The sequence below is a fragment of the Saimiri boliviensis genome, chromosome 6 (genome assembly GCF_048565385.1).
Source record: "Saimiri boliviensis isolate mSaiBol1 chromosome 6, mSaiBol1.pri, whole genome shotgun sequence".
NCBI lineage: Eukaryota > Metazoa > Chordata > Mammalia > Primates > Cebidae > Saimiri > Saimiri boliviensis.
Window position 1 is genome coordinate 53,560,984 of NC_133454.1, and position 16,148 is coordinate 53,577,131.

Below are 16,148 nucleotides of genomic sequence, written 5' to 3' on the forward strand. Positions count from 1 at the left end.
TCAGCACTTTGGGAGTCTGAGGCAGGCGGATCACCTGAGGTCAGGAGCTCAAGACCAGCCTAACCAACATGGCAAAAAAAATCTCTATTAAAAATACAAAAAGCAGCTGGGTGGGGCGGCAGGCGCCTGTGACCTCAGCTACTTGGGAGGCTGAGGCAGGAGAATTGCTTGAACCCAGGAGGCAGAGTTTGCAATGAGCTGAGATCACACTAGTGCACTTTAGCCTGGGCAACAGAATGAGACTCCATCTCAAAAATAAAAAAGAATAAATAAATAAATAAACACTCCACTCTATCCTTCCTCATAAACATGTTAGTTATTCTGAGTACTTGGCTCTTTCTTGTGAATTTGGGAATTCATTTTTCAAGGTCAGTGAAATTCTATTAGAAGTTGATTGAGGTAGCAGCAAATTTATAGGTTTATTTGGATGAAACTTGTATTTTGTGATCCTGAGTCTTCAAACTTACAAGTAGGGCAAATGTTTTCATTTATTTAGAGTCATCTTTTATAGACCATAATATGTTTTATAATTTGTTCATTAAAGGTTTGGCATTCTTCTTGCTACATTTATTCCTCAGTACTTTACAATGTTGTAAATATGAAGGGAGCTCGTTTTATGTACATTGGTCTTCCATGTAATAGTGTTGCTGAATTCTCTCATTGTAGTCATTTTCTTCTGGTCTCCCTTGGATATGTAGACTATTATATTGTCCACAAGTAAAAGCAATTCAGTTTCTTACTTTCTGTTCTTATATGTCTCAATTTGTATTTCTTGTCTAATTGTATTGATTAGAACTTCCAGCATAATGTACTTTGAAATATGTATTTGATGCTCTAAATTTACCCCTAAACATCACTTTAACTTCATTTCTAAGACTTGACATGTAATATTTTTACCTTCGTCTGATCTAAATGTTTTGTAATTTCCACTGAGACTTTCTCTTTAACCTTTGAGGTTTGACAGTGCCTTTTTAGTTTCCAAATGCACAGGGTAAGGTTTTATTTGTTTGTTTGTTTTGCTTTTGTTTTGTTTTTTGTTTTTACTATTTATTAAGATGAACATCAGTTATAGATTATGGCTGGTATAAGAAAAAAGAGTAACAGTTGATTTGATTTTAATACTAGCTCAATGTTTTCATCTAACTCATGAAGTCAAAGTCAAGATTTTAGAAACTTACTCTATAGGAGGTAAAACATTCAGTTTAAAAGTTTGGCCAGGCACGGTGGCTCATGCCTGTAGTCCCAGCACTTTGGGAGGCCGAGGCGGGTGGATCACGAGGTCAAGAGATCGAGACCATCCTGGTCAACATGGTGAAACCCCGTCTCTACTAAAAATACAAAAAATCAGCTGGGCATGGTGGCACGTGTCTGTAATCCCAGCTACTCAAGAGGCTGAGGCAGGAGAATTGCCTGAACCCAGGAGGCGGAGGTTGCGGTGAGCCAAGATCGTGCCATTGCACTCCAGCCTGGGTAACAAGAGCAAAACTCCGTCTCAAAAAAAAAAAAAAAAAAGTTTGACAATAACAATAGAATTGTTTTTTCATTTTTCTTACTTTTGTCACTCTCAACTTCAATCTTAGATATCTTTTTCTGACCTATCTTCTTGTTGACGAATTCTCTCTTCAGCTGTGTCTAATCGGCTCTTAATAATCCTTAGTGTTTTAATTTGCTATTGTTGGGTTTTTTATTTCCATAATTTTAACTTAATTCCTTTTACAATTTCCAATTATTTGTTAAAATTTTCCATTATATATAATTTTATATCATTTGCTACACATCTTTCCTATACTTTTTATTGGTTGTTCTAGGGTTTATAAAATGTATCTTTAACTTATCACAGTCACATATAAAAAGAAAATAAAGATATGCCATATAAAAACTAATCAAAAGAAAGCTGAAGTGGCTATACTGATATCAGACAAAATATATTTTAAAATAAGAAATATTACCAAGGTTAAAGAAGGACATTTCACAATGGTAAGAGAGACAATTCATTCATCAAGAGGACATTTCATTATATAGCTTTAAAATATAAAAAGAAAAAATGAATATCACTGAAAGACAAACTTTAAAAATTTATAATAATTATTAGAGAATTCAACTTTTCTCTCTCAGCAATTGATAGAACAGGAAATCAGGTAAGGTTCTAAAAGATACAACACTGCCGGCCAACTTAAGCTAGTAGACATTTACAGAATGCTACATCCAACATCTTAGGAAGACACATTGTTTTCAAGTACATATGGAGCATTCATCAAAACAGATTATATGCTAAACCATAAAACAATAAGTCTTAATAAGTAAATCTCAATAAATTTTTAAAAGTTAAAATCATATACTTCCTAATCACCAAGTAAAAAAGAAGAAAAAGTAAAATAAAATTATATAGAATATGTTCCCTGACCACAGAATTATATTGGAAAATAAAAACAAAAAGATATCTGGAAAACATCCCAATATTTGGAAATTAAACAACATACTTCTAAAAACATCCTGGGTAAAAGAGGATATCACAAGGGAAATTAGAAATTACTTAGATCTGAATGATATTGAAAACACAGTATATCAAAAATGTAAGTTGAGGAGACAGTCCAAGGCAGCTAAAGTTCACAAGATACAAGTGAGAGCAGCATTGGGTAAAAAAATCCAGAGATATGCAGAAGGACCCCCTCAAGAATTTAATAAGTAATGGATCACTGCCTGTGTATAAAGAAGCTACCTGAGGCCACAGAATCATTTGAAAGAATTCATGGGAAACAGTGTCTAGCATTTAAATATGGCTAGAAGCAGTGCCAAACTAGAACAACTCTTAATTCACAGGGCATTGGATAGGGAACTCAGGAAATTCTTGCCTTAGTAGTGAGAATAATTAGCCATAGACTGTTTAGCCTAAACCTTGTTATTTCCACCACTTTGGGTCTTGGTTTAATGTTTTGTCTACTGCTTTGAACCTATCTAACAAATCATAAAACCAAGACCCAAAGAGGTCAAACTGCTTCCAAGTAACTTAACAGCTTCCCAATATATTTATAGGAAAACAAAAATATCTAGCACTCAGAAAAGTAAAATTCACGACATCTGCATTTGATCAAATATTATCAGGCACTCAGAGAGGCACAGCAAAATGACCCATAATGAACAGAATAATCAGCAGAGCACAGGCCTTGGAATCCTGCAGCCTACATCTGAATCCTATTCACACATCAGCCTGAGGCCTTTAGCAAGCTTTTTAACCACCAAGGACCCCAATTTCACATGTGTGAAAAAGAGGAAGAGGGAGAAAGAGGGATTCAGTAAGTCTTAAATTATAAAAGACCCAAATTTTATAAGACTCAAATTATTCCCAGGGATGAAAACTACAGCATCTGAGATGCAAATTACATTGAATGGAATTAACAGCAGATTAGGCATTACAGAAGAAAAAAGTAGTGCACTTGAAAACATGGCAATAGAAACTATCCAAGATGAGACATAGAGGAAAAAAAAGTAATAAAACAAATGAAAAAGCTGGATGTCGTGGCTCATGCCTGTAATCCCAGTGCTTTGGGAGGCTGAGGTGAGTGGATCGCTTGAGGTCAGGAGTTTGAGATCAGCCTGGCCAAAATAGTGAAACATCTTTTGTCTCTACCAAAAATGGTTTTTAAATTAGCCAGGTGTGATGGTGTGCACCTGTAATACCAGCAATTTGGGAGGCCGAGGCAGGAGAATTACGTGAACCTGGGAGGCGGAGGTTGCACTCATTCCAGCCTGGGTGACAGAGTGAGACACCATCTTCAAAAAAAGAAAAGAGCATCAGTGAGGTGCAGGACAACTTCAAACCACCTAATATATGTGTTACTAGATTCCCTGAAGGAGAAAAGGAGGGAAAACAGAAGAAAAAATATTTGATGAGATATGGCCGATTTTCCACATTTGAAGAACCTGTTAAGTTATTTGTTCAAACAATACATTTATTTTCCTATGAAGAATTCTGGTGCCCATGGTTGATATCATAACTCTTTTTTAAATTATTATTACATCAAGGAAGGCCTGAACTATCCTTAGGAAGAAATAGACTACATTTCTTTTCAACTAACCCTCCATAAGAATCATTCTTTTTTCTTCTTTTTTTCTTTTCTTTTTTTTTTTTTTTTTTTTTTTTTTTTGAGACAGAGTTTCACTCTGTCACCCAGGCTGGAGTGGGACTGCAGTGGTGCAGTCTCAGCTCACTGCAACCTCCGCCTCCTGGGTTCAAGAAATTCTCCTGCCTCAGCCTCCTGAGCAGCTGGGACTACAGACACATGCCACCACATTGAGCTAATTTTTTGTATTTTTGGTAGAGACTGTGTTTCACCATATTGGCCAGGCTGGTCTCAAACTCCTGACTTTATGATCCACCCGCCTCAGCCTCCCATGGTGCCAGGATTAAAGGCGTGAGCCACTGCACCTGGCCCAAGAATCATTTTTTTTAACTAAAGCATATGTATAGGTTAGAAAATACACAGTTCGAGGGTATGATCTCTGGTAAGATCCTGGGCTACATGTTTTCTGTATTGCTTATAAAGGGTAAGGCCAATTATTTTTATTTTTATTTTTATTTTTTAGACAGGGTCTCACTCTGTAGCCCAGGCTAGAGTGCAGTGGCACGATCTCGGCTCACTGCAACCTCCACCTCCTCCTGGATTTAAGCAATTCTCCTGCCTCAGCCTCCCAAGTAGCTGGGGTTACAGGTGCCCACCACCATGCCCAGCTAATTTTTGTATTTTTAGTAGAGATGGGGTTTCACTATGTCGACCAGGCTGGTCTTGAACTCCTGACCATAGGTGATCCACCTGCCTCAGCCTCTCAAAGTGCTGGGATTACAGGCATGAGCCACCTCACCCAGCCTCAACTTCTATTTTAGATTCAGGGAGTAGATGTACAGGTTTGTTACATGAGTATATTGAATGATGCTGAGGTTTGGGGTACAAATGATCCCATCACCCAGGTAGTGAGCATAGTACCCAATAGTTAGTTCTTCAACCCTTGCTCCTCTCCCTCTCTCCCCGCTCTCCAGGGTCTATTTTTGCCTGTCCATATGTACCCAATGTTAAGCTATCACTTACAAGGGAAAACATGGTATTTGGTTTTCTGTTCCAGTGTTAATTTGCTTAAGATAATGACCTCTGGCTGCACCCATGTTGTTGTAAAGGACAATATTTTGTTCTTTCTTATGGCTGTGTAGTATTTCCTAGTATATATGTACCACATTTTCTTCATCCAGTCCACTGTTGATGATGGACACTTCAGTTGATTCTATGTCTTTGCTGTTGTGAATAGTGCTGCAATGAACATATGAGTGCCCGTGACTTTTTGGTAGAACTGCTTATTTTCTTTTGGGTATATACCCAGTAATAAGATTGCAGAGTCAAATAGTAGTTCTGTTTCGAGTTCTTTGAAATATCTCCAAACTGCTTTCCGCAGTGGCTGAACTAATTTACATTTCCATCAACAGTGTATAAATGTTCCCTTTTCTCTGCAGTTCTGCCAACAGCTGTTATTTTTTGACTTTTTAATAGTAGCTAGTCTTGCTGGGATGAGATGGTATCTCACTGTGGTTTTGATTTGCATTTCTCTGATGATTAGAGATGTTGAGCATTTTTTCATGTTTGTCGGCCGCTTGTATGTCTTCCTTTGAGAACTGTCTGTTCGTGTCCTTTGCCCACTTTTTAATGGAGTCATTTGGTTTTTGCTTGTCAAATTGCCCAAGTTCCTTATAGATTCTGGATATTAGACCCTTGTTGGATGCATAGTCTGTGAATATTTTCTCCCATTCTATAGATTGCCTGTTTGTTCTGTTGATAGTTACTTTTGCTGTGCAGAAGCTCTTTAGTTTAATTGGGTTCCATTTGTCAGTTTTTGTTTTGTCGTAACTGCTTTTGGGGACTTAGTCATAAATTATTTGCCAAGGCCAATGTCCAGAATGGTATTTTCTAACTTTTCTTCTAGGATTTTCACAGTTTTAGGTCCTACATTTCACTCTTTAATTCATCCTGAGTTAATTTTTGTATATGGTGAAAGTTAGGGGTCCAGTTTCAAACTTCTGCATATGGCTAGCCAGCTATCTCAGCACCATTTTTTTGAATAGGGAGTCCTTTCCCCATTGCTTATTATTGTAGCCTTTGTCAAAGATCCAGTGGTTGTAGGTGTGCAGATTTATTTCTGGGTTCTCTATTCTGTTCCATTGGTCTATGTGTCTCTTTGTACCAGTACCATGCTGTTTTGGTTGCTGTAGCCTTTTAGTATAGTTTGAAGTTGGGTAATGTGATGCCTGTGGTAAAGGCAAATATTTTAGAACTAAACATAGAGGTGAAAAAGTTGAGGGTGAGGGGATATTTTTTCAATAGAAATGGAGAAGCCTGGCCCTTTTCCTCTCCTGAGCAATACCTATACTGAGGTGGGCCAATCTTTAGGCACAGCCAGAGTTTTTCTCAGAAATAGGTCCAGGATGTCTCTATTGTAGGAATAATTAAAGATTATTTCTTTGTGGTGAATATATTCCAAACAGGTGTGTTATCATAGGACTCCCACTAGAACATCTGGCTTTAGGAAAATCACTCTTGGTGATCTTGCCAGAATAAATTTCTTGCATGATTAATTAATATAGTCTAATTACTGGCCAAAATAATTGAGACATCAGATGGGCACATGAATCCTTACCTAGGATTTTACAGAGGGAAAGAATATATCTACCAACTCTGCATTCATTAAAATGCAGGTCTTAGGCTGAGTGTGGGGGCTCATGCCTGCAATCCCCAGCACTTTGGGAGACGGGGGCAGGAGGATTGCTTGAGCCCAGGAATTTGAGACCAGCCTGGGCAACACAGTGAGACCCTGTCTCTTTTTTAAAAAAATAAAATGCAGGTCTTATATAAGCCTTGGTAGCCATGAATATATGGTGGACTGATATTCCTCTTCACAAAATCCAGATTTAAGAAAGGGTCAATAAAACTTTTGTCTAAGATGTTGCCAAAGGTGAAAATTCTCAGATGTTTTTCCAACAGGCTGTCAGCTATGTGAATTTTTTAAAAATTCACCACCAGGTCGGGCGCGGTGGCTCATGCCTGTAATCCCAGCTCTTTGGGAGGCTCAGGCAGGCGGATCACAAGGTCAGGAGTTCAAGATCAGCCTGACCAACATAGTGAAACCCCGTCTCTATTTAAAAAAAAAAAAAAAAAATTAAAATCGCCACCACTTTTTTTTTTGGCTTGGTAGTTTTTAGTTTTTAGACTACACTATTATTGACCATTGTTTTACAGTTAAGGAAACTGTAAATAGAGCCCCTAGTAGTTAAGTAATTGCCCAGTTCACAGAGCTGTATATGCCAAAGCCACAGCAAGAACTTAGTTCTTTCTGGCACCAAAACCCATATCCTTTCCATTATCCTTTATTGCTTAAAATTACTTGTTATATAAAGTAATTTGGCAGAAATCAAATAAATTTGAGAAGACATCTCCAGAACTATGCTGTGACTTTTAGAGCAGACTATGTGAAGCTTCTTTATGTTAGCAGTTAGGTAACCGTACCAATTGTTACTGAAGATGCCCCTCATCCAATCAATCCACCCATTGCCATCAGCCGACAAAAAGACTCACACTTCCAACATCTGTAACAGGGAGGCACACATCCACATCATCCAAAAGCAGCTTCAGACCACAAAGGTGTTTGAGACAATGAGGTTCTTCAAAACGGAGTCCTGCTTTGTGTCACTCACAGTAGTATTTGGCCTCGGGGAGCCATTTCTCCCAGTCTCCACTCTTATCATTAAGATGCAAGTGTTGCATGTGGATCCGTAACCATGTAGTCAAAGGCTCATGAAGAGTCAATATAATTGTGATGTTCTATGAGCCCTGCTTCCACAAAGCAGCGCAGGGCTCTAGGAAAAGAGATTCATCCAAGATGACCCTTACTTCCCCTTTCCCTCCCTGCTTCACTGTCTCTCTTGAGTCATGCCAATTGGGCCAAGTTCACTGATGGCCAGGATCAACATGTGTCCATAGGTCATAACTACGGCCTTTCTATTCCATTGCCTCCTTCCATATGAGTGGAGCAGTAGGGAGCCATGTAGACATCATCGTCTCCCCGCATTTACATGCAGGCATGCTCATCATGACAGTTCCCTGTCCCTGCAGACCAAAGTGTGGTAAGACCCAGGACTTGGGTTTGGGCTAAGGAGGAGAAAAACATGCCGTAGGGCTCTTTTAGCCTTGGTCATTGCTCCAGTCAAGTTTACAAGACGAGCCTGTGGGGACTTGGGATACAAGTCCTGTGATGTGTTATTTTTTTCTTTGACATTTATTTCCTGTTTCTTTATGTGTCTCTCTCTTAGAGATTTTCTGTAGTCAATGACAGGATTTCAGTATTCCTGGATCTGGCCAAGATACTATCTTAATTCTATCAAACCCCTTTTAAAAATTTACAAATTGATTTTACAAACAAAGCTATGCTTATAAAATGTTGACATGGGAAATGTGGGTTTTCAGATTGTAAAGAAGGAAATTGACTTAAAAGTTATTTAGAATGATGAGGAAGAAAGAAGAGAAGGCGAAAGAGGAAAAAAGTCTAAAACAAAGTGAGGTCAAGGGATAAATTAGGAAGTTGGAGGAGGAGAGTGAAGAAGAGAAACTGAGAAGCAGAAGGAGGAGGAGGAAGAGAAAAAACAAGGAGGAACAAGAGGAGAAGTATAAGGGGAAGAGGAGAAGAAAGAAAAAGAGAAAGAAAAAGAAGGGGGAAGAAGGAGGAGGGGAAGGAAGACAGTAGAAGGAGGAAGAAGGAAGAGGGGAAGCATAGAAGAGGAGGAGGAGGAGAAATGCGTAGCTATGTTGTTTGGGGTAAAGATAGTAATTTCTCTTTTTGAAAATAGAATCAAGACACAGGAGAATAGTCTGTCATCAATGTCAGACAAATAGAATGTCTGGACTTAGTCACTCAAATAAAGGACATAGCAACGACGCACTTGAAGTATAGCATAAATAAATAAAACCCAATGCAAAAGAGGGACAAAGCATCTGATCTAGAATAAAATATTACTCAAGAGGCCGGGGCAGTGACTCACACCTATGATTCAAGCACTTTGGGAGGCTGAGGCAGGTGGATCACTTGAGGTGGATCACTTGAGGTCAGGAGTTCAAGATCAGCCTGGCCAGGGAAACCTCATCTCTATAAAAATACAAAAAGTAGCTAGGCATGATGGCACACCCATGTAACCCCAGCTACTCAGGAGGCTGAGGTGAGAGGATAGCTTAATACTCAAGACCAAGATATAGTTCAGTTAAAGTGTTGTTCCAGTCAAGCTATTGTTTCTCAATTTCAAACCCACTTTCCGTAGTTGGCTTTGTGCTGTTATGACAGGGACTCTGCAAATGTTTCTTATTGCCAGCTGGGGGAAGTTCTGCCAATAGGAGGCAATAGAGAGAGGCGGCAAGGCTGAAGCGAGGACTTACCCCCTCTGTCTGCTTCCTATTGTCATATTACTGTTAGCATCACCCAGTGCTGCTTCTTTTTCAAGAATTTTCTTCTCATATCACTTGGGTCTAGTTTGCAGTTTTTCCAAATTCATAGAACCAGTCTCATTACGCCCTACCTTCTGCTCTGGAAACACCAGCACCAGACTGCCAAAGCCCCCTTTCCCAGAGGTCTGAGGTCCTCCCTCAGGCTCTATGTTTTGATACTTCCAAGTTTTTCCCTTTGTTTCCCCAATCTTAATGCTAGCAACTCCCACCTCAGCCTCCCGAATAGCTGGGATTACACGGATGCATCAGCACACCCAGCTTATTTTTCTATTTTTAGTAGAGATGGAGTTTCACCATGTTGGCCAGGCTGGTCTCAAACCCCTGACCGCTAGTCATACACCCACCTCAGCCTCTCAAAGTGTTGGGATTACAGGCGAGAGCCACTGCTCCCACCTTGCAACATAATTTATGTTGGGCTCAGTCTTCTTCCGAGAAACATAACGCTGGGAGACAATGGAGCACAATCTACAAGTTTCTAAGAGAAAAAAAGTGAAATCCAAAAATATTTTAACAAGTCAAGATGTTCAAATATAAAGACAATAGCCAGACATTTTCAAATATAAAAGAACTTAAAGAATACAACATCTACATGTTTTTCCTGGGCCCAGCCGCCATTGGTGGTGGAATGGGACCATGGTGGTCCTGAGCAGTGTGAGGCAGGGTCCGTGGAGGACAGCTGCTCAGGGAAGGTGCCTGATCCCAAGCTGAGGGAAGAAGGTGTCCATGAAGATGGGAAGCCTGGTGTGGGGATTCAGGGCTGAACAGGAAGAGGAAGGCATAGGGATTGAAGTAGTCTAACCTAGGGCATCAAAGACTATATATTTCATCATATGCATATATATATATATATATATATATATATATATATATACACGCACACACCTTATTTTTCTGGAGAGATGCAGAAGAAAAGTAATGTGATGATCTAGAAGAGGAACTTGATAGTGGTAGGAAAGAGCTTCTGTTTTTCATTTTCTATCTTCCTGCACAGTTCATTTTTTACTAGTTACATGTATTACTCTAATAAAAACAAATACAGGAGGCTGGGCACGGTGGCTCACAACTGTAATCCCAGCACTTCAGGAGGCCGAGGTGCGGGGATCACTTGAGGTCAGGAGTTTGAGATCAGCCTGGCCAACATGGTGAAATCCCGTCTCTATTAAAAAATACAAAAATAAGCCATTTGTGGTGGTGCATGCCTGTAGTCCCAACTACTTGGGAGGCTGAGGCACGAGAATCACCTGAACCCAGGAGGCGGAGGTTGCAGTGAATCAAGATCGTGCCACTGCACTCCACCCTGAGCAACAGAATGAGACTGTCTCAAAACATAACAACAATAACCAAAAAAAAGCTAATACATAATAAATAATGTTAAAAATTTTTATTTTTCTCTCTATAGTTAAGGCAAAAAGTGAATATGGATCAGCGTCATCAATTAAGTCAAGTAACAATTTGGAGAGCAGAAAGTCTTTACCTGATGTTTATTTACTTTAGGCTTTTTAATTTAAAGATCTGTGTGAGGGATTGTTCTTGGTTATCAATTAACCAGGATTCTAGAACACAGACTTTAAAGCAGTTTTATCAGGACCTTGTAGCTGACAAAAGCCTCTTATTTAATTTAGTCTCTGTTTCAACGACTTTTTTCTCACCCAGACTTTACCCTGTGGAATACTTTTTAAAACTGACCCTTCTGTTTGGGTCAAAGTCCTTTGACAAGCATCAGACTTAGAGCCTTTGAATGTAATCAGTTTAAATAGAATTTAAAGTTGATAAATTCCTGTGTATTTTCTTTCCTATTTCTTTAAAAACTGCCTTCTCTATATAGTCAAGGGGATTTTTCTGTTTTTATTGTTGCTTTGGCTTCCTGCAAACATCCTTGTAAAATCAGGAAAGGCTAGGGCAACGTCTGCACTTACTCAAACATGGAAAGGTGAACACAGATTTTGGGTTTCGGTGATCTCCTGATATGGACAGAAAAGTGCCTCCCACCCTCAGGGCACTTCAAAATGACAGTTTCAAAAGGCACTTCATGTGAAAGTGTAAATGAAGTTTCAAAAGACCATCAGACAGCAAGAAATCATTTATAAAATTCTCCAGTCCTTTGGCAATGCAGAACAGAAGTTAAGTGTTTGGGTGCTTGTGGCAGACAGACATGAATTTGAATCTCAACTTTACCACCTACTTATAATGTGTCCACGAGCACATATTGTAATTCTAATTCTAACCTAATTCTAACTCTAATCTAATTTCTCCAAAACCCAGTTCATTTATCTATGAAATTGAAATAATAAAAGTACCTAACACCTGGAATTACCATAGATTTATTTAAAATAGGCCAGGCACAGTGGCTCATGTCTATAATCCCAACACTTTGGGAGACCGAGGTGGGTGGATCACCTGAGGTCAGGAGGCCAAGACCAGCCTGGCCAACGTGGTGAAACCCCATCTCTACTAAAAGTACAAAAATTAGCCCAGGTATGGTGATGGGTGCCTGTTATCCCTGCTATTCAGGAGGCTGGAGCAGGAGAGTCACTTGAATCCAGGAGGTGGAGGTTCCAGCCATCTGAGATCGTGCCATTTCACCCCAGGCTAGGCAACAACAGCAAGACTTCATCTCAAAAAATTAATTAATTAATTAATTAAATAATACATGTCTGCTACAAAGAAAGCACTTAATAAATATTAGTTGTTTATTACTTTTTAAAAATAATTGTCGCTGTCTCAATTTATATTCCCAAGCTCACCATTCCAATTATGGGTTATAATAGGCTCAGGGGGCTGAGCACAGTGGCTTACGCCTATAATCTCAGCACTTTGTGAGGCCAAGTCAGGCAGACTGCTTGAGCTCAGGAGTTCAAGACCAACCTGGGCAACATGGTAAGACCCCTGTCTCTACAAAAAAAAATACAAAAATTAGCCGGACGTGGTGGTTCACACCTGTAGTCCCAGCAACTTGCAAGCTGAGATTGGAGAATCTCCTGGGAGGCAGAGGTTTCAGTGAGCTAAGATTGAGCCACTGCACTGCAGCATGGGTGACAGAGCGAGACCCTGTCTCAAAACAAACAAACAGGCTCAGTGTCCACAATGTGAAGGGTAAAAGTAGGAGGGCAATGGCTACTTTCTATATGCGCCAAGCTATTCATCCAAAGAACGACAAGAGGGACAAGGAGTCAACCACCTTATTATAACACTAGCCCAGGATGGAACTCTGTCAGGGAAGCTCCCCTTGGAATATGTGCCCATTAGACTTACCAGTTAGTAAGTCCAGATTGCAGTTATGAATACAAGTGGTGAGAAGTTTCCTTCTGAATTTTTTTTCTTTTGAGATAGAGTTTTGCTCCGTCACCCGGGCTAGAATGCAGTGGCACAATCTAGACTCACTGCCACCTCCAACTCCTGGGTTCAAGCGATTCTGGTGCCTCAGCCTCCCCGGTAGCTGAGACCATAGGCACATGCCATCACGCCCAGCTAATTTTTGTATTTTCAGTAGAGACAGGGTTTCACCATGTTAACCAGCCCAGTCTTGAACTCCTGACCATGAGGATCCGCCCACCTCAGCCTCCCAAAGTGCCCTTCTGAATTTAAACTTTTCCTCCAGTTCCACATTAGCTCTAAGTAGAGCTCCAGGACCTTCTCCTTGCCCACCTCCCATGCCAGCCCTGGAATTCAGTGTTCCAAAGAGCATTAATTCCCACACTCATCAAGGGTTTATGGAGTTATTACTATGTGCCAGGCCCTGTGCTAGACACCGGGCATAGAGTGATCAAGGCACACAGGAGCCCTGCCTTCATGCAGCTCATGCTCTGTGAGGAGGTATGTTCAACAGATCATCACCCTAATAATCAGTTGCTCAAAAACATACGTTCTCTGAGAGAGGACAGGGGATCCTGGTACCATCAGAACAGGAGGACCTGTGTGAGTGGGACATGCCTGCCCCCTGCCAGCCTCCAGAGGCCTGGCCAGGTTCTCCCCAGACTGCCTGCCCTCCTCAGGAGTGGAGGAGTCTCTGGGCCCCAGGAGGATTCCCTCCCAGAGACTCACACAGTGCTCCTTGCTCATGCGTTGTCACAGCCCTGAAATGACTGAAAGCAGGCATTCTCCGGTACCTCAGTGTCAGGGAGCTTCCAGGCAGGCTCTGAGTGTGGAGCGTGGGGTGGTCAGTGCTTTCTGCTAGCACTTCTGGATGGATATAGGGACTATCATTATTATCCTAATACTTGGTGATTTTTTTTTTCTTTTTTGAGATGGAGTCTCACTCTGTTGCCCAGGCTAGAGTGCAGTGGCATCATTTTAGCTCACTGCAACCTCCTCCTCCTGGGTTCCAGCAATTCTCCTGTCTCAGCCTCCCGAGCAGCTGGGATTACACCTGGCTAATTTTTGTATTTTAGTAGAAATGGGGTTTCACCATGTTGGCCAGGCTGGTCTCAAACTCCTGACCTCAGGTGATCCACCCGCCTTGGCCTCCGAAAGTTCTGGGATTACAGGTGTGAGCCACCGTGCCCGGCCAATACATGGTGTGTGTGTGGTGGGGGGAACCCAAACATAAAATTGATGCAGAGTCCACTGACCCTTACAGATCTAGATATACCCTTACTGGAGAGAGAACTCTGATGAGAAAATGCTGGCAAATTACCATTTTTCTAATTGCTAGTTAGTCTGGCACTTGGTGAGTTTTCAGCCAGTTTGTTAAACTCTTAAGTAAGTTTTGTTTATAATAAAAATATAAATGAGTTTGAAAGTTTCCATTTTTTAAAGTTACCCTTGTTTTTCAAAGGTATTTTCTGAACAGATCTTTAAAGGGCAATTTAAGCTGAATGTAAGGAATTCACACATGACCGGCGACAGGTCTTCATGCAGGCTGATTGGTAACGTGCTGCCAGCACACGGCTGGGTGATGCCTACCCCCTAAGCTGGGGATGTAGTCGAAGGGCAGTGAGGTGCCGCCTGTGTGAGCCATCAGAGGTACGCGGCTGGCTGCGGCGGCAGCATGGCAGGAGCATCTGGGCTGGTTCTCTGCGGTGGTTCTCAACTCCCCTCCTTTCATCTAGAAAGAAGCCGCTGACCCTGACAGCCCACCTGGGGCACATTGAGTGGCTGCATGGGCGCTGTCACATTTTTAAGGCTTTCTGTCCAGACTTCCACACTGATTTCTCTTCAGAGTTTCGGAAGACTGATGACTTCCTCAACGCCCCTGACATCGGGCCGAGGGTGATGGCCATGTCCATTTCTTAGGTATTAGAAGTCAGAGGTGATTCAATCAGATTGTCCCACTGCGGAGACCTGTAGGGCAGCTTCTGACAAGCTTTTTTCAAGGGGAAAGGAGCAGTGACAAGTCGTGTGTGGGAAATGGATTTGAGAATGCTCTGAGTGACCCCTGGAGGCCGAGGGGGCAGGCTTCGGGCATGAACTGAACTCCAGACCCCGCTTTGTGCTAGTCAGTGTCATCTTGCTTACAAACTGTAAGACATGTTTTCTTTTGTGTTTGTTTTCGTTCTTTTGCAGCACTCACACCTTTGACACCCTTTTGGGAAAGAATAACACCCACATAAAGGATTTGTCACATCCAGTATAGCGCTGTTCTTTAACACTGGCATAACGCTTCCAGGAAGTTTTCCTTTTTTATATTTAAAATGTTACTTTTCTATATGATGTGCATGCAAGCTTACCATAACTCTTCTTAAACTTTTTAGCACCATTTCTAGTATATTCCTGTAAATGTCAATTACTGCAAATGAGTCCAATGTAAGTAGTTTTAGCTTGTTTATTGCAATACTGGCCTCAACACAAAATAAAAATGGTAGGAAGTACTCTTTGATGTTTCTGGTAATCATGGACCCTTCTCCTGGGGCATTTGTTTTGTCTTCATAATAAAAAGCAAAAAACAAACCAAACAAACAAACAAACAAACAAACAAAAACGGGGACCTCAACTACTCTGGGAGGTTAGGAAAGCCTAACCTGGAAACAGGGTAGAGCATGATACTTGGACAATAAAAATGTGAAAGATTTGTGTAGATGCAAGATGTGGAGTGAGGACAGGGGGTGGAGCAGAGAGTGGGGCACAGAGAGAAAAGGGTATGAGACGAAGTGGGAGAGATAAACAGGGTCTTATCATCCATTTTAGGGATGTGGGGCTTTATTATAAGGAAAATGGAAGACCACTCAAGTATTTAAGCAGTATAATGTCACGGCCAAATGTGCCCTTTCTACAACAACTCTGGCTGCTCCGTGTAGAACAAATCAGAGCAGAGCAAAAATGAAGGAAGACCAATTGGGAGGCAAGAGAAGGTGGCGACTTAACCTCGAGTAATTACTGTCTCTGCCATGGAGTACATGGAATAAGTACCAAATACCCAGATAACTGAACAAGTAGCTTTGGTGGGAGACATATAACTGTAAGGCTTATATTCAGCTAACTAGGAAACTGGATCATGCCAACACAGAATTTTATTGCCTTAGTCCAGGAGCTCTGTAACAGTCTCTTTAAGGCTGTACAGGAATGAACAGAGGAGCTAGTGGCTGGGCCTGGTGGCTCACTTCTGTAATCCCAGCACTTTTGAGCTGGGTAGATAGCTTGAGCCCAGGAGTTTGAGACCAGCCTAGGAAACATGGCAAAACT

The 16,148-nt window shown here is 41.1% G+C and overlaps 1 protein-coding gene across 1 annotated transcript in view; it reads right to left on the minus strand.

Annotated features, from left to right (window-relative positions):
- The window catches only part of SMIM35 (small integral membrane protein 35), a 54,364-nt gene that overhangs the window by 16,867 nt on the left and 21,349 nt on the right, over positions 1 to 16,148 (minus strand). Inside the window, exon 5 of the mRNA XM_074401918.1 lies at positions 11,905 to 11,960. Coding sequence (XP_074258019.1) covers positions 11,905 to 11,960 — 56 coding nt within the window. The remainder of the gene's footprint in view (positions 1 to 11,904; positions 11,961 to 16,148) is intronic.